Source organism: Urocampus carinirostris, chromosome 15, assembly GCF_059441175.1.
Source record: "Urocampus carinirostris isolate Australia breed hairy pipefish chromosome 15, RoL_Ucar_1.0, whole genome shotgun sequence".
NCBI classification, from domain to species: Eukaryota; Metazoa; Chordata; class Actinopteri; order Syngnathiformes; family Syngnathidae; genus Urocampus; species Urocampus carinirostris.
Window position 1 is genome coordinate 13,194,931 of NC_142363.1, and position 26,361 is coordinate 13,221,291.

The 26,361-nt window shown below is 37.8% G+C and overlaps 1 protein-coding gene across 1 annotated transcript in view; it reads right to left on the minus strand.

Moving 5' to 3' along the window:
- The window catches only part of arid1b (AT-rich interaction domain 1B), a 361,695-nt gene extending 336,788 nt beyond the window's left edge, over positions 1-24,907 (minus strand). The window contains exon 1 of the mRNA XM_088354727.1: positions 23,623-24,907. Coding sequence (XP_088210853.1) covers positions 23,623-24,666 — 1,044 coding nt within the window. The 5' untranslated portion in view covers positions 24,667-24,907. The remainder of the gene's footprint in view (positions 1-23,622) is intronic.
- Positions 24,908-26,361: the final 1,454 nt, after the last annotated feature.

Here is a 26,361-nt window from a genome sequence, read left to right on the forward strand (position 1 = left end):
ACACGTAACTTTACAGTGGTAATGAAAAGCTTGATATCTATTAAAATAGATCTAGGATTTGTTGGCATGGCCATCATTTCTGCCTCACACATTTCATTATCAAGAATATATTAAGATAGCAAAGTAAAAAGAAAATTGCTTTGCGTAAATAAACGTAACAATTGAATAGGGAATATGAATCATCGATACGAGTTATCATCAGTGGCAATACTAGCCTTTTGAAGGCAATTGGCAATTGTACCTGATACTAGTATCTGACGCACTCTATGGGTCATTTTACAATCAAGAACCTAAAATCAAAGGAATAATGAATAACCAAATAAATGTAAAATCGAGCACATATATCGTCATTTAATTTCATTTTCAATCAAAATATGCTTCTTTTTAGAGGGAATAGAATGTCATGTGCCAGTGGTATCCGAATGTGGTATCAGTATTAATGACCAATCAAGTATCAGTAAAATGTGATATGTATTTGTAACACACCTAAATTGATTATTTGAGGAAAAAAACGTACATTTAGCTTAAAATTTTGATTTATATTTTGAAAAGCATTTCTGAAACATAATAGTCTGTGCTTCAGCATTGCGTTGCAATGCCTCCGGTTCTTATAACAACTACTATATCCATCATTGGAATACAGTATGCCAAGGGTTTTTTTCCCTTTATATTGTGGAAATGTATGTTTTGTCTCTTTAAGTTATTATAATGCTAGTTTAATAAAAGATAATTTTATTCTGTCACCTGGTTTCCCACTGTGTGGAAAATAACCAATATATGTAAATTTTCCAGTGTAATAAGCGGATTCATTAAAAATATAATTGATATAAAAATATTCAGTTGTGAGTCATGAACCAAAATATTGCATTAGCAATATTTTTATTAAACGTTACTACACTGCTTTAAAATTGAATCCAACTTGTCAACAAATTGTAACAAATGAGCAAAAAACGTTCCTAGTATTTTGGCATAAATAATTCAAATATTATATCAGTAAATACGCTGCCCTTGTTGCTCTTCACTGTATCAATTAATGTATGTCGATAAACAAATAAATAAATACTACTGCAAAGTATTCAATTAAAGGGATACTGCGTAAGATTTGCCGACCAGATTATACTGTATTGTGTGGTGCAATCAAAAACGAGTGCTACAATGCGCAAGAAAGAAAACCAAACTACAGAGACACAGGCTAGGTAAACAGTGGCGGAATCAGATTATTTTTTGGAAATGCGTGACCTGTATCAAATCTGTTAACGGCACAAATCAAAAAATATTTTCACACTATAACCAGGGCACTTTCATATGTGGTCCTAAATTCGATAGATATCCAATCTTTTGGAACACAACTGCTGTGTGAACGGTCGAGACGCATTCATGCAATCTGCCGTCACTATTCTGCCTTCAACCAGAGAATTCAACAACCACGGTGAATGAAAACAGGGAGTGTGATTAAATCACACATCAATGGAAGATAGATGAACACTTGTTTATTTTGTAACTGACAGAACAGCCAACATCGCATCGCAGAGTCACAACATGTCGCTCGAGTTCATTCTTAAAGCGACCCTTTAGTGGCAGTTAACAATATTTCCATTCAAATCCCACCACACTGACAGCATTCAATAGCGGAAAGTGAGGTTTTAGTTTTATTATTGTTTGGGGGGACTACGCGCAGCTGTTTACATCCATGAGTACTTCCGCAAACAATTTGCTCATTGTGTGTGACGTCACGTGTCCTCTTCTGTCCATGTGTGACAGTTGTGGCGCATTCACACAAGGAAATCCAGTTGCATACAAGTCGCATTTAGTTGGAAATGTGAATGCTCTCACAAAAAAAATGGAAATTGAGCTTTAAACTCTCCAGTATGAACCTAGCGTCAAAGTGACTAACATTCCCTATTTTCTTTCTCATTTTTTTCTTCAGCCTTTCACAAGTTTTTTGATCTTTGTGGGTATTTGTATCTGCAAGATGACAAACAATCATGAGCCTCGTGGTTTTTCAAATGAATATAAATGTTTTCGACAAGTATTTGAGAAACAAAGCATGTTAGCATGCTATCTATCAATTATCTGCACAGCTTATCCTCGGGAGGGTCGCTTGGGTGCTTGAGTCCATCCCAGTTATCTTCGGGCAGTTGCCAGCCAGTCGCAGGGCACATGGAGACATACAACTCACTCACTTATTCACACCGAGGGACAGGCCAATTGAACTGACATGCATGTTTTGGAATACGGGAGGAAACTGGAGTGACCAAGGAAACCATGACTGCATGGGGAGAATATGCAAACTCCACACAGAAAGGCTGGTAGCAGGATTTGAACCCATGACCTCAGAACTGTGCCACGGCTGCGCTAACCACTTATCTGCCGTGCAGTCCATTAGTATGTTAGTTAAAGTATTATATTCAAATCAATCTTGTTTCCTTTTTACCATCAGGAAGTGCTAAGCATTACACAATGTTTCTTTTAAAAAGCATTATTCATAATAGCACTTGTAAAACACCAAACAGAAAATTACGTGCATATGGGGCCAAATTAATTTTGAACTAAGCAAAGAAGCTAATGGACTCACAGAAAGATAATGTGGACCAAACCAGGAAAAATATAACACAGAATCTCCAAAATATGCAAAAAAGCAAAGGTGTAAAATCAAATAACCGGGTGAAACATGAAATTTTTCACTGCAGCCTCACGCAGAGCGTCCATGCGCTCCTGCGGCGCGGCGCTGGTCAGCTCTGCACAAAAAGCATTGTAAATGGGACAGTTGTCTATGGATTATGCTAATGTGGTATTCCACACTCCCCTCTGGCATGCGTCTGACATTACAGTAACCTTTGCATGTTTAGCCAACATGAACTATGGATGTTCATTGAAAAGAGAGACACGCTCAGACACACACGAGCAACAAAGTGTGCGCTACACATGCTTCTGCAAAATAGTACCGTCATTCTTCATCGTGGGGCAATAAAAGAATAAAGTTGAGTCGTTCTCTCGATATCAAATCCAGTTCATCCGGTTCCCGTTGAAGGAGTGTTTGGAATGTGGAACGCGAGTCGAGCCATATGAGGCGGCCTCCGAATACAAGGAAAGAAAAAAATAAAATGCTGCCATTTCAAACTCTATCCTTAAGATCCGTCTCAAAACAAAGGTGGTGAAATAACTAGACTGGGAGCAGACATGAAACACATAATGAGAGCCATCAACCCAGCCTAGAAATCATTGGCTCCTCTCTGCCCAGTTTCGGGGACATTACCGGCTCATGAAACCGCGCAGATCCAACGACATTATAAAGCACTCAACATCTTTGACTATCTGCCCTCTGATAGGCGCTACAGGTCCCTTAAAACAAGGATTGACAGGGTCAGACACAGTTTCTTCAACAGAGCCACCACCACCCTAAACAAGCACGCGAAGCTGTGAAAAATATATAGCTTGCTTATATATAGAAAAACTAGTATTCTTTTATCATTTCTCGTCTTATGTTGAAATTCCGTGGCTTATAAATTATTGCACTGTTGTTCAGATGGACTTAGAAGTTAGGTCAGTTTCTAAGCACTAACTTGTAAATATTTTTGCCTGACATTCTTTTTTTTTTCTTATTTCTCATGTCTTCATTATTTGTTTATCCTGTTGTAAACGATGTTCAGCACAATGTTATCAATGACAATGAAGATAATCTCATCTCATCTCATCTCATTAGCCGTACCGCTTATCCTCATAAGGGTCGCGGGGGGGGGGGCTGGAGCCCATCCCAGCCATCTCCGGGCAGTGGGCAGGGGACACCCTGAACTGGTTGCCAGACAGTCGCAGGGCACACAGGGACAGACAACTCATTCGCTCATTCACACCTAGGGACAATTTGGACCGGCCAATTCACCTGAAATGCATGTTTTTGGAACGTGGGAGGAAACCGGAGTGCCCAGAGGAAACCCACGCAAGCACGGGGAGAACATACAAACTCCGCACAGGAAGTCTGGAGCTGGATTTGAACCCACGACAGGTTCCCATGACATGAACTGTGCCGCACAAGCGCTAACCACTGCGCTGCCGTGCTGCCACAATGAAGATAATCTAATTCCAATTCAATTTTTGTTGCATAAAAGAATAATGATAATAATAATTGTTCCATCTTCTTTTACTATAAATTCAAATTGTTTTTTTTTTACTTTTAATGTTTTGTTATATATGTATACGGGTGTGATTTTGACTGTGTGAATTTATGACCTGAGGTAGCTACAAATGTATTAGGTATGACAGTCATGTTTGTTTGTATAGCTCGTAGCCTTCGCTATGAAAATCTGGTCTACTGGTGATCCCAAGAGCCAAGGAGAGATCCGCAGGTTCGAGAGTGTTCTCCGTTTGGGCCCTGGTGCTTTGGAATGCTCTGCCCTCAGATTCGATCTGCAACTTCAGTGGAATGGTTTAAGTCTTGGCTTAAAACATACTTATATTCTATAGATTATGAATGACATGTATTTTGTGTTGATGTTCAATACATTTTGTGTATTTTCAACAAATGCAACATCCAATGCAGAATGGTCATCCTAGAAGAGTGATAACCTCATGTGCGTTCCCTTCTCAAGGTTTAATTTTCCTCATACTGATGTTTGAGTTTTTCCTTGCCCTCATGTAAGTTTTAGATCAGGGGATGGTGTAATATTACTCTATAGTCTGTAATAGGCTGTGGTCTGTGCAGCCCTTTGAGGCTTCTTGTGATTAAGGGCTATACAACAATGAAAGTCAAATAAAAAGTCAAGCTTGTTCCCTAATCACAGCTGACATGTTTTTTTTTTAATACCGTCACATTCATTAGAATGGTAAACATACTTTTTCCTATTGCTAATGTGACTAAATAACAAGTAACTACAATACCATAATGATTATAACATATTGTAATGCTAAAGTGTTATATTGTATTGCGAGTATTGTAAGCAAACTGAGTTGCAAAACTACACGGCAAACGCCTAGAGTTTCCAAAAACTTTACTGGACTGAGCTCAAACGTTTGCGCAAATAACTTGTTACCTTGTATGCTACAATAGTTTGCTAATTTTTGCAATAAGCTTCAGTCCGGTACTGCTAAGGCTAAGAACATGGCAATTGTTCCCCAGATTCAGTAATAATCAGCAATGTGAGCAAATTAGCTACACTTCTGTTCCAAATGTCCTTCCCAGAAATAGAGAACAAGGAAACTAAAAGGCCAAGCTTATTTTTAAGCTAGGTTAAGACTGACACGGGTAAAAAAATCAGCAGAAAAAAATATAACAACTGAGACATGAGAGTCCGTATAGTCACAAACATTCTTGTTACTAGGGGTCGACCAATTATAGGCAAAAAAAATGTGATAATTTGATGGATATCGGTATCTGCACTTTTTTCATTCGATGAGCTGATTATGAAGTCTCATGCAGCTGTGACTCTCCCTGAAGCAGGTGAAAGCCTCAGCTTAGCTAACTTTTCAACACATGCCTGTATTCAGGATAGAAAAGTGTGCGTGTTAATAAAGGATAGTGTAAAAAGTGTAGGTAACTTGTTTTAGAGACATACGTTCAGGTAGAGACTGATAAATTAGCTTTTATCATAACATTAGTTAATCAAACAAGCGTGTCTGTTTGTTTTTGAGAGCATAAAAATCACACTTAAGTAAAATGTATTTAGCTCTTACCATAAAATTAGTTAGACGATCTGGAGTGCCCACACTTTTTTATTTTCCAGCTCCATTTAAATGTCGATGCACTTTTTGTTTTAAACGAATTTACTTAATATTGATTGTATTGTATTTGCCTTATGTAGGCTATTGTAAAAATGTTTAAGGAGGTGTTTAAGATTTTATGTACCTCTATACGAGTTGCTGCTAAGCCGTATTTAATTTCCTGCACTGTTAGTTTTTGGTTTAAGTAAAAAATTTGTCATGTTAGTTGTGTTGGAATTCTAATTTATTTAATGTAAAAGGTTTCAGAACGCTATTAAAATTTGATTGAAATTCATAACAAATAATTTTTGTTTTTATTTCTATTATTAAAATTTACCACAACATTGTTTTGCTTTTAGGGCAATTGAATATCAGCTTACCAAATATCGCTAATCAGCCTCCTCTTAATATTAATGATCCGTATCGGCCCTTAAAAACCCATATCGGTCGATTCCTACTTGTTACTACTATAATTCATCCACAGTATTTTTTTAATTCGTACTCTCACACCAAACAGACATAATAGCTTTATAGGTGTAAATAGAAACCCCGGTTGTATCTGTTTTAATTCTTTGCACTTAACTGCTTTCTTATAAAAGTGTTTATGCAGCAAGAAGTTCATTTTGGGCTACTTTTCTCCTATTTGTATTCATCTTTAATGTATATCCCAGTGAAGACCCAAGAGCGGTGTGCATTTTAGTGTGTATACACACAAAACAAACACTGACAGAAACATTTTTTTTAAATGGGACTTGGAGGAAAAACAAACGGAAGGAGCAGACAAAACTCATTAAAAGAAGTTTAGTTTATCGGCAGTCCCATCTTTTTTTCTTGTCTCACTGCGTCTCACAGGAAAAAAAAACACAGTCCTTGCTAGTAATATTTAGCTTGATATTTTTCTTTTTCTTCTATTTATTGAGCATACAAAACCATCGTGACAGTCTTGATTAGAATCACCTTAAACCGAGCAACAGTGTCTTGCGGAGTTCTGGGGAAAAGAGGCGTAAATGTGCCAAGCGGCAGATGATTTATTCTAAAATGTTTTTCCTGTAGCTTATTAAAAGAAGGTTTAACTGCAAAAATGTACAATAATATATATTGAACGGGATATAACCACGGTACTGTAAAACAATGCATTAAATATGTCACTGGTAATTGCTTTTACTGAGCTGTAGCAGCACAAAAAAACACGTTTTCTTTTTCCCCAAAAAAGCTGATTTATATTTTTTAATATTTATAAAACATGATGATCCTTATTAGATTGCAATTCATATTAAGTTTGTATGTGATTTTATCAAAAACCTGGGAATATTAAGCGAGCTAACTGAGCATTCATGCTGCAAATAAAATACCTTCGTACCCAGTTGGCAGAAAATGTCTTCTTTCTTTAAAGCATTTGATCTTTTTTAAGTATAATAATCCTTAAAATAATTTTATATATTTATTTTTCAAAATTCAGACAATTGGGTAAGATTTATTTCATTTTATTTTTTGCAATGTACAGGTGGATTCTTCCTCTTTGTATTTTTCGACACTACGATCGGTTGGAATGGGCAATTTTGTGCCAATGTTTTAAAGGGACCACTAGATGTCGCTGTATTGAGTAGTGCGACCGAAAAAAGGACTGCCACAAAGCACAAGGAAGAATACAAGCTACAGAGATTAAAAGTGATCAAACTGACGATCAAAGGTTTTTGGGATTTTGGGGCTACCCTTGGAAGAAAAATGGTGGACAATAAAGTTATCTACTGCTAGGTGAGCCTCACATTATGTAAATGAATTACAAATTTGTTGACCTACAAGCTTTAAACGAAACCGTTTATATGATAGTTTGTTGACTTTTTGGTTATTTTTCTAATCAATATTATTATTTTTTTAATGAATGACGTTTTTTACCTCTAGGAGGTGCTAAATAACACTCTGTGTCACTTTAAATATCACAGTCGACTCCCAGTAAATCACAATGGATTTCATCTTTACCCTTAAACTAAGTGAGGAGTCGGTCTGCCATCCCCCAGCGCTAGTTAATGGTGAGGGTATGTGATTGAATAAACTTTTAAATACAGGTATTAGGTATTTTTGAATGGATCCAATGCCAAACATCACAATTTCAACAGATCTCAGATTCTTGATATTACATACAATATACATTACACCCCCACGCCCAAATTTAGAACTACTTTTAGCTTGTCTTAAATTAAAGCCCTAGTGTGTAGCATTTGACCACTAGATGGCACTGTATTGTCTAATGCGTACGAAATGTCATGATTACTCATTACACTCACCTGTGCCCGCTCGTTTGGCGCCAGCCGCTGCTGGTTTCCTGATCGGTTCTCCGTCCTATTTAAGCTCAGTGCTTTCACTCGCCCTTGTTCAGTCCGTCAGCGAACCTCTGTTTACACAAGGCAAGCATTTTGACTCTGAGTCCCGTTGGTCCCGTTTTGTCGCCTGTATCCCACTCGTCTGTTCCCGAATTCCCTGTTTGTCTCCGGCTACGACCCGTTTTTTAACCCCGCCCACGTTCTGATCTCCAGTCCCGGCTAACGACCCGTTTTTCCCGTTTGACCCCGCTACGATCTCCCGCGCCGGAAGATCCACTTACGCATTCCGAACACGCTCCTATCGCGTGAGCGGCTTGCTTCCCTCATCCAGCGAGCACCGAATCGCTGGCGCTGGGTTTTCCTCTATATCTCAATAAACTTGTGGGTAACGTTACGCGATTGGGTCTACCATTAGATCTGGTTCTAACACAAAAAGCAGTGGAACAAAGCACAGCAGCAAGTTGACGGACAAACATGGCGGCAACCTTAGGTAGAGATTACTCTATGTAAAAAATAAAAATTTAAAAATTCCGACCCATCATTTATTGTTTTGATTTTTACAGGATGAAAGTTTTTTTTAACCACTTGGAGGCACTAAATAATACGCACTGTTTGGGCATTACAAAAAGTTACAAATGTGCCAAAAGTGATGAACAGATTCTGCCAAATTCCCTCCCTGGCATGATGACAAAGATGTTGTAATAATAAAAATGTATTAATATACATGAAAAATACAGTAGACTCTCTACATACAAGATTAAATTGTTCACGGATCGGGCTGGAATCTCAAATTTCTTGTATCTTGAATGAATCTGTCCCATAAGAAATAACTGAGAGGCCATGAATCCGTTCCTGACCACCAAAGTTATCCAAGTGTAAAGAGCTACAAAACACATCTTCCCGATCTCTAAAAACTAATTTGAACAGTAATTAAATATACAAAATACTGAAAAAAGATAAATACGATTATATTAACAGTCCAATATGTGAGTTTTCAAATGAGCACTTATAATGGAGGAAGTCAGTGTTTGCTACCAGAGGTGAATGAGTGGTGGTCTAGGAGTGAGTCAATGGCAGGCAGAGCACAGAATTCACAATAAAAGCTGGAATTTCTTTTTTTTAGTTTCAATTATTTTTCCAATACATAAAAAAGAAAACGTCTTGAACTGTCTTTAGTAATGGAAAATTAATTATTTTGGTGGTTTGAAGCCACACGACAAAATGGATATGGAGTGTTGCGGCTAAGATGTATTATGTCTCTGTTTTAAAGAAGTTTAAGTGGTTCAACTTCTATGTGAGTACATACAGTAATTTGTAACTACATAGTTACTTTCAGAGCAACCTGCTACTGTTTGGTGTCAGTAGTCTGCTGGGTAACTGAGCTACTTTTAAAATGAAGTAACTATTAAAAGTTGTTACTTACACTGTAAGTAATTCTTGTCATTCCAAGAATGGTCCTTACATGATGAATAGTGGTAAAGTGTACGTAAAAAGTAGGTAGCACTAAAGCATAGGTGTCAGTGCAATAGTCCACAGATGTGTTGAGTAAGGTGTTTAAATATTCTGCAGGAGATGCAGGTTGTCTAAATACCTCTGAACTGACTGCAGGTCCCCAGGGAGACCGAGCGTACAACTTTGAGCCCGCGACACATAAAAAGAAACGGGAAAAACTGACTGAACAAAAAGGGGATAGAAGAAAAGAAGCCTGTGAAATTGAAAGCTATCGGTAAAGAGGACCATCTGTTTTTAAAAGAGTTATTTTGCAAACAGACATGAGCCCATGAGGAAGACGAGAAAGAAATACCATTTATCCTGTGGGATCGGGACTGGAAGGGGGGGGGGGGGGTCTTTAAACTCAACTAGGGCAGCAAATACCGACTGTTTTAATAGTCGACCAATCACCAACTAATGAAACAATTAGTTAAAAAAAAAAACAGGTAATTACGATATTCTTAAAACTTGCATGAAGTTGATATGATTAGTTGGAAAATGATAAAACTAAAAATGTGTGATTCATCCAAAGATTATTGAAAAATAAAATTAACTAGGAAACATAAGTAAATGGACAAAGTGGGACGAATCCATAACTTCTGGCTATTTTTTAAGGACAGGCAAATAAATGATGAATTGAAATCAAGTAATTGTTTTTTAACCAAGAACGGGTCAACTTCAAAGTCTGTACACTACTTAATGATTCTAAAGAGTTTGAAATTAAACAGTTTTAACAACTGTTGTTTTTCATTTTTTACATTTTAACAACTATGTTTTTTTTCTTTGGACGAGACGGATTTAATTCTATATGAGTTTGTCAGGCACATTCAGGCATAACGCTCAAGTTCTGAGATATATGCGTATGAAATGTACAATGCATGTCATCAAAACCAAATTGGCTTTAGACGGACAATGTGTATTATTTAGCACCTCATAGTAGTAAATAATGTTTTTATTTACTAAATAAAAACAATATTGATTTAAATAATGAGCAAACATATTAATAGGGACTTTTTAAAATATTCGTAAATCAATAAATTCGCATTTTACATAACATAAGCATCACTTTAAAGGAGGTGATTTTTCTGACATCTTGCTGCAACGGGTCACCAAAAACCTTAAACATGGTGGGCAAAAAAATGAAAAGTAAAGTGGTGCTTTCCAGTCAGGTTTAGTCTCTATAGTTTGTATTCTTCCAGGGGCTTTATAGCACTCGTTTTTGATTGCACTTCACCGGGTTAGGCAACCCAAAATTTTAAAAGGGCCATAACGCACCAAAAATTAAAAGCTTTTGCAAAAAGGATTTTTAAGTTACATAAAAAGTGATACACACATTCAAGTAAGTCATTCAATATTTAATATTTAAAAGAAAACTATTACACAAAAGCTACAAAAATATTTCTCTCCCTTATCTTTTTTCCATTTTCAAACATTTCAGAAACATTTCTAGGGAATCACTAGGGCAGTGACAGCCACATCCTGCACTAAAGACGCAGGTTTCCACCCCCCTGCACTACACCATAGAGCAAAATCTACTGGTTAAATGATACACACTGTGCCTTTAATGTTACATGAATCCCACTGACACAAGTCCAACTACAATCCGTTTAACTGTCTGACGTGTTCTCTAAATGCTCTAGCGTCACTGAGCTACTGCCATGGTACGTGTTTTTTCACTATGTGACTGGGGTCATAAGGGGGTTCGTTTGGCTGTGGTTTTATGTTGTTTATGTTTACAGTAAAATTTTAAAAGCAAGACGGAATTAAGGAGTGTTTTTTCTACAGTTTCAGGCCATCGGGTTGATCCAATCAGGTGCGCTCCTAGAATTAAAACAGGAGCGTGCAAGTTAGCGCGCAAGGAAATTGTGTCAAGAGAATCAAATCAACACAAGTATTCTCCCTTCTCCATTTTGCTCCGATTTGACCGTTGCTGATATTGTTTCTGTAAGATATTATTGATTTTTTCTACTTTACACAGTTTAATGTCACTGTCTTTGTGTGACTCGGCAAGGTCACACGACCGCATTTCCCCGTAGAGGTGACTTATGGATGTTGTAGTTGTTCCGTTTAAATATTTGAGGGCAGCTCAAAAAAAGAATGTTGTTTTTAAAATATCTGTCATTTTAAATGCCTACTTATTTGGTAACTGAAAATAGAAGTAATTTGTCATTGAATTGTAGGTTTATTACCTGACTGAATGCTGTTAGTGGATCCAGTAACGAAAAAACTAAAACTACAGCACGACTTGTAACATTGCTTTACGCTTCCGTGGCATTAAAAACAAAAATAAACAAATAAATAAATGAAATAAATAAATAAAATAAAATAAAAACACAATTATTTGCCATAACCAGGCGAACATGCTCCCAAACCTTTGAAGTTTCCATATGTGCACTTGATGTTGACTCTCCCATTTCTGTATGTGTGTTAACACCCGAAACAAAGACGCTACTACGCATGAGCCACGCTCAGTAGAGATTATATTCATGTAGAGATGCCTCAATCTGTTGGGAAATGGTTTCTGGCGACAGTAATTAACAATAGAATCCATTGCCAACTATTTCTATTTCGATTGTATTTATTTATTTATATATTTTTTGACAACATCGACTAATTGTTGCAGCCCTACTCTCAACCGCCTCCTCCTGGCTAATTAGCATATGTGAAGGTCAGAGTACTGGTCACGGTAGCGCACAAATCGCGTTCACTCTTTAATGGATGGAAGCCATTGAAATTATTATTGTGTAAAGGAGCCCGGCACTTTCCCACCCCGTTGTTCGTTGTTGGCGCAGAGTTTGAACTAAGTTGACATTTGCCAGAATTCTGTGAGCGATTCCCGCGGTCTAAACTCAGCCCAGGACAATTTCTGGGAAGTCAGCAGCCTTCCGTGTGACTCACTTCAAATATCGCCTACATTCTTGCATCTGCGGCCTTGTTGCAGCTTTCCTCTACGTCAGCTGCGCCTCACTCCTCGCTTGCGTGTGCAAATTGAAAACTGGGCAAGTATTATGAACAAAACAACTCATTCCAGTAAAGAAAACACTAGTGTGTATGTGTGTACGTGTACAACAGGACTAAATACATAAAAACCTAAATAAAAAAATAAAATACAATTTACAAAAACCCCGCGACCCTACTGAGGATAAGCGGTGCAGCTAATGAGATGAGATGAGATGAGATTTACAAAAATTAACACATTACAAGATAAAACATTAAAGCAATTAACATTCAAAATAGAATATACCGTTTATACTAACATAAGCCGGCCCCTAAACGTGCTTTAAAATAGCCACATGCTCAAAGAAGTGCATACCCAAAATACCAAATAGGTACCTGAACAACAATATTTAAATCTGTAGATAAAGGTTAATAGACCGGTAATGAAAATAATACAAAAATATTTTAAACCTTTTACTGTACTTTTAAGCACACTCATACTACACTTTCATTTTTCGCACTCATTTCCCATTTCGACTTGTTAGTTGTTCTTTTTGTTTTCCACTCTTCCCTTGCCTTATTAATAAGTAACTTGACTGTGGGCAAAAAGGCAATAAAACCCACTAAATCAAAATAAGATGAGATGTGGTCCCTCTCAACCACGGGAGACGGTGCTTGTTGACTAAACAAGACGAGGGGAGGGGGAGCATGAGGACACCGCACGGCTGAGGGCCATTGGGTGGCTATGCTTGTGTTCATTTTATTTACGAGCATGTAAGCCGACTCTCTGATTTTAGGATTAGATTTCATAGTTCTAAATTCAGCGTATTTGTGAGTATATATGGTAAGTAAATGTGTGCAATATTGTTTTGTCACATTTTTTTGTTTGGTTGACTGAATTAAAAATCCATTTTTGCTAATTAATTAAAATCTGACTTTGATTAAATGGAATTTATGAGCCAAACATTTATAACTGGCTTGAATTTAAAGCAGCATTACTGTATACATTAATGGTTGGGATTCATTTTATCCAGTAATTTATGCAACCACGGTTATATTATGAAAGTGTTTGGTTGATTGAATCAAGATGTTTTCCATGAAAATTGGGCTTTAAATCAGCGATGAATGAATGTGATATTCACACATATTTTTCCCTTTCTTATCTTTCAAATGTACGAAATGTGAAAGATGTTAAAGGGATCGGACCAAAATAGGCTTTGGCTTTCCCGCCAACCTTATTTTTCAGAAAGGAGGGAAATTAATAAATGTCAACAATAATTAATTGACTTTCTAAGCTTCGAAAAATCAAATTAATTTAACAAGTGCTAATAAACGTGAATTTAAATTTCACATGAAGCTAAAACACTTTCTCTATGCAAGAGATGTAAATTGATATCAGTACTGCCGCCTGTGGTCAAAAATAAAACTGCACATTCCCTCCCTGTTGCATAAAATCCGTACGTGGCAAAGGCCGAAAATTTAACTCCGAATCCTTTCTGAAAGGCTTTTGTTGTAATTAGATAATTAGAAGATCTTTTGTATTTTGTAAAGATTTTCCCATAAGGCAGCTTTGAATGTAGTTTGTACAAAACAGTCTTACGCTAATAAAAGTACGTAGGCAAATACTGATTCTCATAGGCAATAGGTACCAGGCAGGCAAAGACCAAAAATCAACATGTACTGTAAAATCTAAAATAGATTTATCAAAAAGATGTGTTTATGGCGTTAAAATACTTTGGATAATAATCTACCAAATAAATAGAATTGGTTATACTTTCTGGAAAAAAAAAAGTATTATATAAGACTATGAAAAATTGCTGGGACCTTACTAAAATGTTAAAATAACTTAACCTCTTTTGAATTGTATATTGAAGCTGGTGTTATAATCAAATCAAACTCAAAAGCTACCAAAGAGCTGGATTGTTTCCAAAAACAAATGTTTTTTTTTTTCCGGCAAATCAGTTTTGCGCCTTCCTGAAAAGAGGAAGGCGCATTATAAAAAAAAGAAATAATCATTGAATTAGTCACCTAATAATATACACATGTAGTACAGCACGTTCCTGATGGTACCATGCTGTTTTTTTCAGTTCTATATTTACCTTTTTGAGTATTTGGTAAAGGGATGAATTGGTATTCAGCGGAAAGATTATGCAGCCAAGGAATAACCTCAGCTTGCCAATTACCTCGGCAGGCCTCGCTTTTCATCTGAGGAGGATGGAAACCGCTGAGCTGGGCCCTTATCGGACGGAACAGAGCAAATTAAAAATTCACTCTGGTGTTGCTAATCAGCGCAACGCTTGCTAGCCAAGACCGCAGAACAACATAAACAAATGATTGACGGGCGCGGGCCAAGGCGAGGACCGACGAGAAAAATGGGCGGGAATGAGATGGGGGACCGCTCGCTGCTGCTGCTGACGAAGGGATGAAGACAAAAAAAAAAACAGAACTCGACGAGGCCCTGTGCATGCTGCCAGAACTCAACGGCGAAATCGCTATACGCGAGGCTACCCGCCATGGGCGCATAATACAATGTGACATTGATGCATGGCTCCCATTATAAAGTCTTTGTTCGTATCACACTAATAATTCATAAGTGAGAAATGTAAACAGTATGCAGTGGGAAGGAACGCGAATAGGGATCATTTCAAGGTAAGCTCGGTATGACTGCGGACAGGGACGTTTTTTTGCCTTTGATATTTACAGAGAATCCTAAAAAAACACTCGGATCAAGAGTGTCAGACAAAACCCTAACCCTTTCATTTTCTTCCACCAGATCACGTTCGCAGCCATAATGATCTCAGCAACAACAGTTGGCAATGTACTCGTTATGATACGCTAATTGCTGTTATTGTGCTCAGTGTTGTGTGGGTTCGGTTTAATGGACAAAAGACAGATTTATTCCACTGTGATGTACAGAAAACATGGCGCAGTGTAAGAAGTTCCTGGCTGGCCGCCTCAGTTTAATTTGCCCCCCAAGTCTCCTTAACTTTTATTATTAAAAAATAAATACAAATTTTAAATGAATATTTTTGCATATTAATCAAAATATGTTAAAGATATCTCATTACATAAAAGATGGCAAACGCCATGGTGTGCTCACTCACACGCAGTTGTCTAACACAGTGTTTTTCAATCAGTGTGCCAGAGCACATTCCTGTGCCGGGAGATCTTGTCTAGTGTGCCGCTGGAATTTGCCCAATTTTATCTTTCCAAACAATCAGGCCATTATTCAGTATCTTTGCTTTCTTCAGACGAGGAACTGTAATAGTCATCCATATCCGTAGGTGGCAGTAGATTTTTATATACTTTTTTTTACTCTGCTGATGAGGTAGCGCACTACATTTAAAAACTTAATTTGTTTGACAAAGCGGTTTAAGATTGCACTGTAAAAAATAAAAACATAAATAAAACACATCATTATTTTTTATATTAAGTATTATTTTCTTCTTTTTATATACGAATGATCTGCTTATGAGGTGGTACAGTGAAATATTTAAAAATAACTTATTTTCAAACAATTTCCTCGATCAAGGATTTATTTTTCAAGCATATTGTTTATAGAAATAAAAATAATTTTAAATAATATAAAGTTCTCTTATTAAGCAAAATCACTGATAAGAGTATTATCCATCCGTCCATTATCTGCACCGCACCCTCAATAGGGTCGGGGGGGTCCTGGAGCCCATTTCAGCTAACTTCGGGCAGTGGGCAGAGGACACCCTGAACTGGTTGTCAGCCAGTCGCAGGGCACACAGAGACAGAAAACTCACTCGCTCATACACACCTAGGCACAATTAACCTGACATGCATGTTTTCATGCATGTTCATCATAGATCTAGCTTCTTGATTTTGCTCCATAAATGCACCGGATCAATGCGTTCGAATTCAAAACGTACAGACTGTTCTACCAGGGGCACATAGACTTAAAAATTATATGGGAAACAACCTGGCACTATGTCATTGTATTGATGATTTTAGCTTGTGTAAGTCATTAGGATGGATCTGCTGTTTTTACACTGCTTGGATGTACACATGGCTCCGAAAAACTATCATTGGCATTCAGGGAACTCGGACCATCACCTGCGCAAAAGAGAGGGAACAAAATAGTAAACAGCAGGACAATTTGTCATGATGTCTTCCTGTTTACGTTGTATTTCCTTTGTTTCATCTCCTCTCATGCTGTGTGTTTTCTTTACTGTCATGCTTTTTTTTCCTATGTCTTTTGGTTAGTTCAGTTTTCTATCAGCCAATAGGCTCCCTTCACTAACTCTCAAGATGTACAGTACCATGTTTCTCATTATTTTTCTCTAGCTACGCTGCGTTTGAGGAACATCTCACTTTCTGATTCTTATGGTTAGTACAGGGACACCCCCTTTAGTTTCGAGCATTCTCGGCTACCCCTATTTACGCAGTGATAATTCACCAACATCGAGCCAACTGGGCACTTGCACGTAAAACAGCTGGTCACAACACTGCAATTGAGGCTTTAAATTATTTCTTCATTTTAGTGTTTTTTTATTTCACATTTATTGAATTACATTATTAATTTATGTATCTAATTTATGTACTTACCATGTACACTCTCATATAAGCCTACATTACATACAATCCAACACTCTGAAACTGCTCTATAGCCACATACCCCAAAAAATACGTACCCAAAATATTAATTAAACTTATACCTAAGTAATGATAATTATTTAGATGTGTAGATGGAAAAAAACAATATCTTAGCATTGAGATAAAAAAATCTTACAGTTTTAAACCTTCTTACGGTCCCTTTTAAGCAGTGCTTTGATGGCAGACACTTGTATACCGCTTTTGTATTTTGTAATCAATTATTTCTTTAAGTCAATCATAGTCACTGTTTTCCACTTTGCCTTCCCCTTGTCGCTTACTTTCTCAGGACCCATTATTATGGGGGAAAAAGGCAACAAAACAGGCTAAATCACAATAATGAGATGTGGTTGCTCTCAAACACAATCAGGACGGCGCAGATTAACTGAACAGATAAGATTGGGAGGGAGGGGAAACATTGCATTAATATGTCGTGTATAATTTTGTGTATTCCTTTTTTAGAACATGTGAAAATGTTGAAGTTGATCAGTTATAATTTCTGCTGTTATTCCGTTAAGAATTCTAGTTTTTCTCATTTTTCCTTTGTTTAATGCATATTAAGTATCTTAATTAATGTATAATACAATAAATAAGTCAATAACATCTGAATATACTGTTTTTGTCACTGTAAAAAATAAAGCCTAATTGCACATTGAATGCAGTAGGGGACATTGGTGCTTTTTTAAGTATGTACAGAAAAGGATTGGAGGAGCAGTGAAGAACTATCCACATATAATAAAAAAATTCAGCAGTTAATAAATGTTGAGGATAATCAGTTTTGGAGTTATAGCATGAGTAACCGCTACACACCCATGTCTTTATTGTGGCATTTATTTTATTTTAAAAGATCCGTGTGTTTTTATGTGGGGTGCTAATAAGTGTAAATGAGGTACAGCGGTTTCGCTATCTGCTCCCTCCCGTAGAGAGAAGGATTGAAGGGAGGAAATGAAATATGAAAGATTGGAAAATGTGCAAACAGGTTACGGGGATGTGTTCCAAATAAATGCAGGCTGAAGTCAGGCGCAGTGGAAGTCATTCTGGACGCGCTATTACGCATCAAATATGAATTATACGGATTTAGTGGCACAAATGTTGTTCGGATGCAAAAAGAAAGTTATTTTTTTTAGAAGGTGGGTAATAGGAATAGACCACATTCGAGATCACGAAAATGCGAAGCAGAAGGATAAACGGTCGGGGGTTCATTATGGATGAACTAAGTCAGATAAAAGCTTAACTCATTTGTTTTAAGCAGTCTTCAAAATGTTTTTTGAGGTTTAAGACAGTGATTGGTGGTCTAGTCATTGAAATGTATTTGTTTCTTCTCTGTTGATGAAGAGGTTAAATCAGGGTTCGTACAACTTTTCAATGGACGAATTCAAGCACTTTTCAAGGACTTTCAAAGCCATTTTTAAATTTTATCCAGTACCATTAAAAAAAGATCCCCAAATATATCTGCAATTTGCATATGTGATTAATAGTGCATTTGCATTTACCAAGACAAATGATTTTTAGATCTTGAGAAAATCGCTAATTCATTTGTGGATCTGAACAATGCCTGTGTAAACATGTTTGAGACAAATTTCTCCCAATATAGGTGTTAGGTAGTTGCAGGAAGTATTTTTCATTACAATTTATCACTTAACACTACCTAATGCAGCACGGCAGCTGAGTGGTTAGAGGCGCAGTTCTGAGGGCAAGCAATGGAATCCTCCTGTGCAGAGTTTGCATGTTCTCCCCGTGCTTGTCCCAAGGTGTGAATGAGCGAGTGAGTAGTCTCGGTCTGCTTTGCGACTGGCTGGCAACCAGTTCAAGGTGTCTTCTGCCCACTGCCCGAAGATAGCTGGAATGAGCTCCAGTACCCCCGCGACCCTACTGAGGATAAACGGTGCAGATAATGGAGGGATGGATGGAAACGCTACCTAAAAATTTTTTGCATGGCTCATAACAATTAATAACTGATAGGAAATCCTTGCACTAATACACATTTAATAGTGCTCTGTTTAGTGTGGGTTGCACCTGTCCTCTTAGGCACGACCCTTAGGGGGTGTTGACGCTTATTAGGACAATGCCATACAAACTAATGTCAGCTGCCATTAGTCATGAGGCAAGAAGTTATGGAATGGCAAAGCGAAGCCGCCGGAGAGCTATCCATATCCTTGGAAACACAAGATCAAAATTTAAGCAGTTTCAGGGATGTCGAGAACCCATACAAGCCCTGTTAAATAGTCACGAAAACCACATATTTTTCAACAGAGTCCAGCCCTGGCCAATATTTGTTTGGGGATGTAGAGTATAATGAAATACAAAAATATTTGTGTCCCTCTTTCCCTCTTTCTCAATAGCCATGGGTAAATTTATATATTTTAGAGTTTTCAGGCACATCCAGACTGAATTTAGCACATATTTTTTTACTGACGTGGCGACTAGCATAAGCGGGTGGTATAGTGATCGCCATCATTTGAGGTTCTGGAGCAATGGGGGGGCAATATCTTTTGACTTGGGGTCACATTGGGTTCAAATATTTGGCAGAAAAGCCAGGAGGGAAAACAAAACAGTTTAGTTAAGTTTCTATTGATGTATTTCCCGATGCACTCAGGGGGGGAAATGTATAATGTAGCCCTATTCATTACGCTATTTGAAAACGACCGTCATTAATTCTTCTTTGTATTTGTACTTTTTCATTGGAAACAATTGTTTCATGAAAATAATGAGAAGTCTTATTAAAAAGGCAGCAATGATATGCAAGTATTAAATAAATACGCAGGTTTCTAAATTTTGTCCATATTATCATTATATTTGTAATAATTTAATTATGGGGGAACACACATAGGGACACTGGGGACAAGAATTGCACGAAATCAATGATGTGTAATCAGTAGTACTTTTCCTACCATTCAATATATCTTTTTAACTCTCTAATTATATTTTCTTATTGGGAGAAGACACACAAAAACTTCAGGGACAGAATCGGAACCAAATCACCAAAATATTGGTAGTAGTACTTTTCTCTGTACATTATCATTGCATTTTACCATTTGAACAATCCCGATGGTGTAATAGACACAAAGAGAGACAAGCGTAGCACCAAATCAACACATTTTTATTACAAAAACTTTTTGACCATTCCATGTATAAATTACAGATCCATCCATTATCTGCACTGCTTATCATCAGTAGGGTCAGGGGGATGCCGGAGCCCAATCCAGCCGGCTTCGGGCAGTACGCCTAAAATGGTTTAGTCGCAGGGCTCACTGAGACATAAACTCATTCACACCTAGGTACAATTTGGATTCGGCCAATAAACCTGACATGCATGTTTTGGAATGTAGGAGGAAACCCACGCAAGCTCAGGGAGAACATGCAAACTCCGCACAGGAAGGCTGGTAGCTGGATTTGATCTCATGACCTCACAACTGTGCCGCGGTCGCCCCTTTATAAATTATATTTTTAGAGATTTCATTGCTTGTTACAATTCGTTTTTTTTTTTAACCAATATTTATATATTATGCTTCCTATTAACATCTGTATGGGAAAATATTGGCTAACTTGCTGCCTTATTGTTATTCTAAATCAAACCATACGTCATTATTTTTTTCCTCATATCAGAGGAATAAGGAAATACTTGAATATTTGATTCAATAGAATGCTTTATGTTACTTTTGTATTTATTGTTGTCTTTAAAGAGGCTTACTAAAAAAAAGGAAAAAATTTGGGTAACATTTTTTTCCGAAAAGATGTATAGGGGACAAAGGGCCTGGACCTAGAATCATCCAACAATTGCTCTCCGTTAAATGAATATATATATAGACAAAATGGCCCAGTTTTACTGTCATCCAACAATAGCTTACCATAAAGAATGATTTAATTTATTACCCACTATGCCACATTTAACCCCCTTGCCCTGCAGTTATCCAGATGTGACATCAAGTAGCACACATAATTTAGCGCATATAAAATTTGGAGGGTACAAATAAAATTACAGGGGATATCTCCAAACTGCTTCCACCAGTATTTCTTTCTATACATTCGTTCAATAAAGCGACACGCTCAGGAATGTGAGTGTTGGCAAATAGTGCCTTGAAAAAACAAAGGGGCCGGGGAAATAATAATTCAGAAAAGCGTTGTCCCCTCCTACAACTGATAGAACTGATGTGCCCTAGAGCAAGGCATTCAACAGCCAGCTGCAGCCAAGAATAGATGCTAGCTTGAAGGGGTGTGAATAATGTTTTTCGAGAAGATCACAGTCAGATGATCACCCTCCCCACACAAAACAACAACAAAATGTACTTTTTTTCCCCCCGACATCTTCCATGTGCATTTAATTTAATAAAGAACGTTAATCTTGCTGGGTTCAAGTTGTTTATATCAGCAACGAGCAAAGCAAAGGTGGCGATAAATGTTTTTGTTTTTGATCTAAGTATATTATATATATTATGTGTGTCTGGGGGTTCATTCAACACCAGCATCTTTCATAGGCAGTCAGGTAGGTTACTCTAGATGAGAAAATGCCCAAAAGCTGACCGAGCACTTTTGCTGTTGTTGATTCTGCATTTTTCCCGAGGAGACATTTAACTCTCCCAGACAAACAAAATTGAATATCAACACTTAGCTTTCACAGGCAGTAAGGTAGGTAACCCTAGATGTGAAAAATAAACTTTTTAATAATGAAAATAAGTTACACTTTGATTGCTATTATTGTAAATAATTTAATGTCAATATTTTTCTGCAGTTCAATTCATAAAATTGATTCCTTTATTTTTATCATAGATGCATATTTTGTAGGTTTAAAGTCATTTTAATGTAGCATTTACTATTTCATCTGTAAAAATATAGATAATATTCATTTTCCAAACTATTTTTTAACCGTAGAATGAGGGTTAGTTTTTCTATTGACCAGATATTGACAGTTATTTCTGTTTTGAATTTTTTGTTGCTGTTTTTTTTTTTTGTAATAATGTCAATCAGTACAGATAACTTCCAACTCTAACGTACAGGGAAGGTGTATATTATTAGGGTCATCCTACCGACACAAATTAACATGTAATGTATTTAAAAAAAATTGATTAGAAAGGGTAAGCAAAAATACATGAACTATTATATAAAAGTGCATTTTTTAAATGATTCGACATCTTATGGTGAAATAATACACACTGTCCCTTTAAAGTAGCTATTTAATTTTCAGTAATATTTTCAGATGCTGAGAAGGGGATAAAATACAATTAAAATAAGTGAAAGTTTACCGTTAATATCCACGCCATCCATTATCTGCACCGTTTATCCTCAGAAGGGTCGCTGGGGTTGGAAAAATATAATATATATACATATCATATAATACAGAGTATTTGTTTTAATCTGTGAGTTCAGTCGAGATATTTTTTCTACAATTCAAACAAAAAGCTGTCTATTTTTTTAGACTAAGTGTGAAAAAGTATTTTAATCTGTGTAAAGTTGGGGAATATACATTTTTGTAAACGTTTTGACTTTTGAAGTTGGTATATTTCAAAATGTTGCAAAGACTCATTTTTCATGTAAATAAAAGTCTAGGCTCAGAATATTGGTCTTTTTCAACACCAATCAATACTTCTGCAAAGACACACAGGTGCTATTTTTCTTTTAAATGTTGTATTCTTCGTATTGCAGTAAATATCCTGTTCTTGATTTTTAAATTAAGTAAAATAGATTTGGGATGGGTTTCCTAAATGTTCTCTGGTTGATTAATGGTAGTCAGCAAGTGGCGCGTGGCTTGGGTGACATCCAGGGAACATATTTTAAACTGAGGAAATAGTTTACCCATTTGTCTCTTGTGCTTCTTTTAGCATTGTCTCTCAAAAATGTATGTGGGCCATGAGTTTGATACTGTCAAGGTTTGTACACGATTTACAAAATCAACCACTTTGTAAGCCCATTTTCCAACTTATCTCGTACCATTCAAAGAAGAAATATGAATCTTTCGGATCCACAAGTGTAACTGTGAATTACATATGTGATTTTTTTTTTTTAATCTTGTGTGTGCGTTTATATGATTTTTTAGTTAATCACAAATATATTTGTTTTTGAGACAGATCACTCCCCATGCAGGAAGTACTTCCCGTGAAAAGTTACCACTGGAAAACACTATCTTAATTGTTTTGCATGTACCGTAAAAAATATCCTTAATTAATGCGTAATCCCTGCACTAATACATATTTCATAGTGCCCTGTTTAGGTAAAGTATGCACCTGTCCTCTTGAGCGCAACCCATAAGGGGCGATGACTCTTTATAAGACAATTCTATATAGGCAAAGCGAAGTCACCGAGAGCTGTGTCAGCGTCATTTTTAGGCAGACTTGTTAAAAACATGGCAACAATTTCAATCATTTATAAGCACTTCACCCAAATTGCAGGCACATTTCAATCCTTTATATGACAAATCCAAGCACTAAGAACCCTGCAGAGTTCAAGAGAAAATATTGGCTCCAGATATCAGCTTCTTTGAAATCTATTCAATAATAGTATTTTATTTAAAAAATAATAATAACCTTCTCTGTGTACAAGCAAAATTATTCAAACTGCATGCCTTTACCTGACTCCTTCCCAGGCCTTGCGCTCCGTTTCCCGGACTGACCGGATGGTTCCTGGACTGTCCACCCCACCCAACGGCTCCATACTGTGGTCCCACCTCCTTCCCGGGGCCCTGTTGTGGCGGGGACCCGCCGTAGTCTTGGTAGGCCCCGCCGTAGCCACGCATCATGGGACTGGGCGAAGTGAGAAGCTGGTTGAGGGTCGGGGTGGCTCCTGAAGGATGCTGCTGCGTTGCTCCAGAAAACCTTTGGAAGCTACTAGAAGATGCTCCCATGGTGGACTTGCTGTGGCTTGCCGAGGAGTTGTTGCCCATCATCAAGTTCTCGGGTTGCCTGCACCCGGAAGGGCCCATCACGCCGTAAGACCCCCCGCCGTACCGAGTTCGGTTATAAGGAGGGTACTGGTTGTACTGGGTGTTCTGGTATCCCGCTTCGTGGGAGTTTTCCATGCTGTTGTGTGCAGATGATAGCCCCATCCCCTGTCCGGCATGTTGTTCATAAGATCTTGTTGGGTAATAGTTATTGTACTCTGAATCGCTGCCATGCTCGTACCTGGAAGTCATCATCCCCTCTGCAGATTTAAGATGCCCCTCACCTTTGCTGTGCACCTGCTGTTGTGACTCCACTAGAAGGTTCTCCTTACCGCCGTGGTGGTCCAGAGCCCCTCGGGGTCCTTGCCCATTGTTGCTGCTGTGCATCTGGCGCTGCGAATGCGGAGCAAACTGCCCGAATTGAGGCTGTGGTGTCTGGGACTGTGGGGGGTCTCCACTGCTGACACATTTCAGTTTATGGTTCGAAATCAGACCCGCGTCCACATTGGAATGAGACGATGTGAGGTTGTTTCCATCCTTGGAATTTGAACGCACCATGCCGGGCTCCGTTTGGCGGTGATGGTCGACGTTATTCAGAGTCCCATCTACGGCGCCCAGCATCTGCCCACTTCCTCCTACTCCTCCTCTGCTGCCTCCGGATTTCCCCGAACCGATTTCCGTGGCCAATTTGTTGGTTTTGTTGTTATTTCTGGAGGGAGCCACTTGAGCAGCCATGCTCACTCACGCTGACATCTCTGCGCGCAACGACCGCGACCCTCCGCCAGCCTTGCGCGCAAACAGTGAATACAAGAAGACGGACAGGAAAATGACAGCGAATGATATTTTCACAAACTTTAATCCAACACGGGTGTCCTCGTCGTCGTAGTGCTCGAATTGCGCATCAGTAAAGCATCATATCGAAAGTTGCTCTTGCCCAGGTTTGAACTTTTTCTTCCCCCTCCGCTTCTCACCTCCATCCCGGGTCTTGATGATATGTGGTCGCGTCTTCTGGATGGGACGTGAGCGAAGGAGAGAGAGAGAGAAAGCTAGACCAGTTTATCCGCCTCCAGCGCTCCACTCGACGCACATAGAAAACCTGGAGTGGATTTCCCTGCTGTGGCGCACGATGAGTTTACCCGGCTTATGTGAAGGACTACCTGTTATCTCGGGGGGCAAACAAGCTTTTGAATGCTTATAAAACACCACCAAGCTATCAAACATTTTTAAAGATATGTTATTGTTATTAGTTTTTCATGTTCAAAATACTTCAATCTGGACATTTGTGTCAAGCAGTGGTTCTCAACTGATTTGACTTCAGGACCTACCAGCCTACCCTTACAACAAGCTGCAACCCAAATAAAGAAAACAATTCCAATTCTCAAAGGGCATGGAATGAAAGGATTGTGCAGTTTAAGACAACAAAAATAGTCGTTTATATTCCTTTACTTTTATTTAGAAAACAACCAACAAAACAGAACCGTATATTCTTGCATACAAGCGATCCCTTAAAATAGCATACCTGTCAACCTGTATGGTTTTTCCGTACAAAATATGTTTTTTATACATTTTAAGACGAGTACGACGTACAAGGAAATCTGTACGGAAAAACGCAAATCTGTCAATGATGGGTACCCATGGTGGACTATCACGAAACAGCAAATTAATCAAGTCAAAGGTGTTTGCCGCGGAAGCCTCTATCTCGTTATTGTTTTTTTCCTTGCAAAAAAAACGAGCGGTGTGATGCTACTGTGCGCATGCGTCTGCCGCCTGGGGATTTCCCATCATGCATCATTCCGAAAAAAAAAAAAGGTATATGGTTATTTTGTATTTTGTGCAGGAAAAAACGACAGTTTGTACGGGCATGGAGCCGTGGAGGTTGGCAGGTATACTAAAATAAATGTGTACCCAAAATATTTGTAAACATTTATAGTTATCTGATTATGTGGATAATAAAGATGATTATGGTGGTGAAAACTAAACACATAACCCTTAAAAATCATTTATTGTACCGTCCAGTACGCTTGTACATAATTTTTGTATTTCTGAATCATTCCCATATCCTACTTGATCAATTTTATCATTGTTCTCCACTTTTTCTTCCTCTCATCATAACTTTATTCGTACCCAGTGAGGACAGAAAAAGGATAAAAATCAACAACATTACAAAATAAAATGAATTGTAGTCTTTCTCATGCACAAATGGGACAGTGCCAATTAACTCAACAGGAAGATAAAATCGAGCAGGGCATTATCGCTATCCACAGTGTAATTGACCCTCGGTTTTTAATTGTTAGCATTATTTAAGGTGAATGACCAACTTTTTGGTCTCAACCCACTAGTTAGGAAACACTGGTTTAAACCACAGGTGTCATAGTTTGGGAGTGATGCATAATTTATAGCAGGGTTCAGGAACGAATGCTCGCAAGCCAG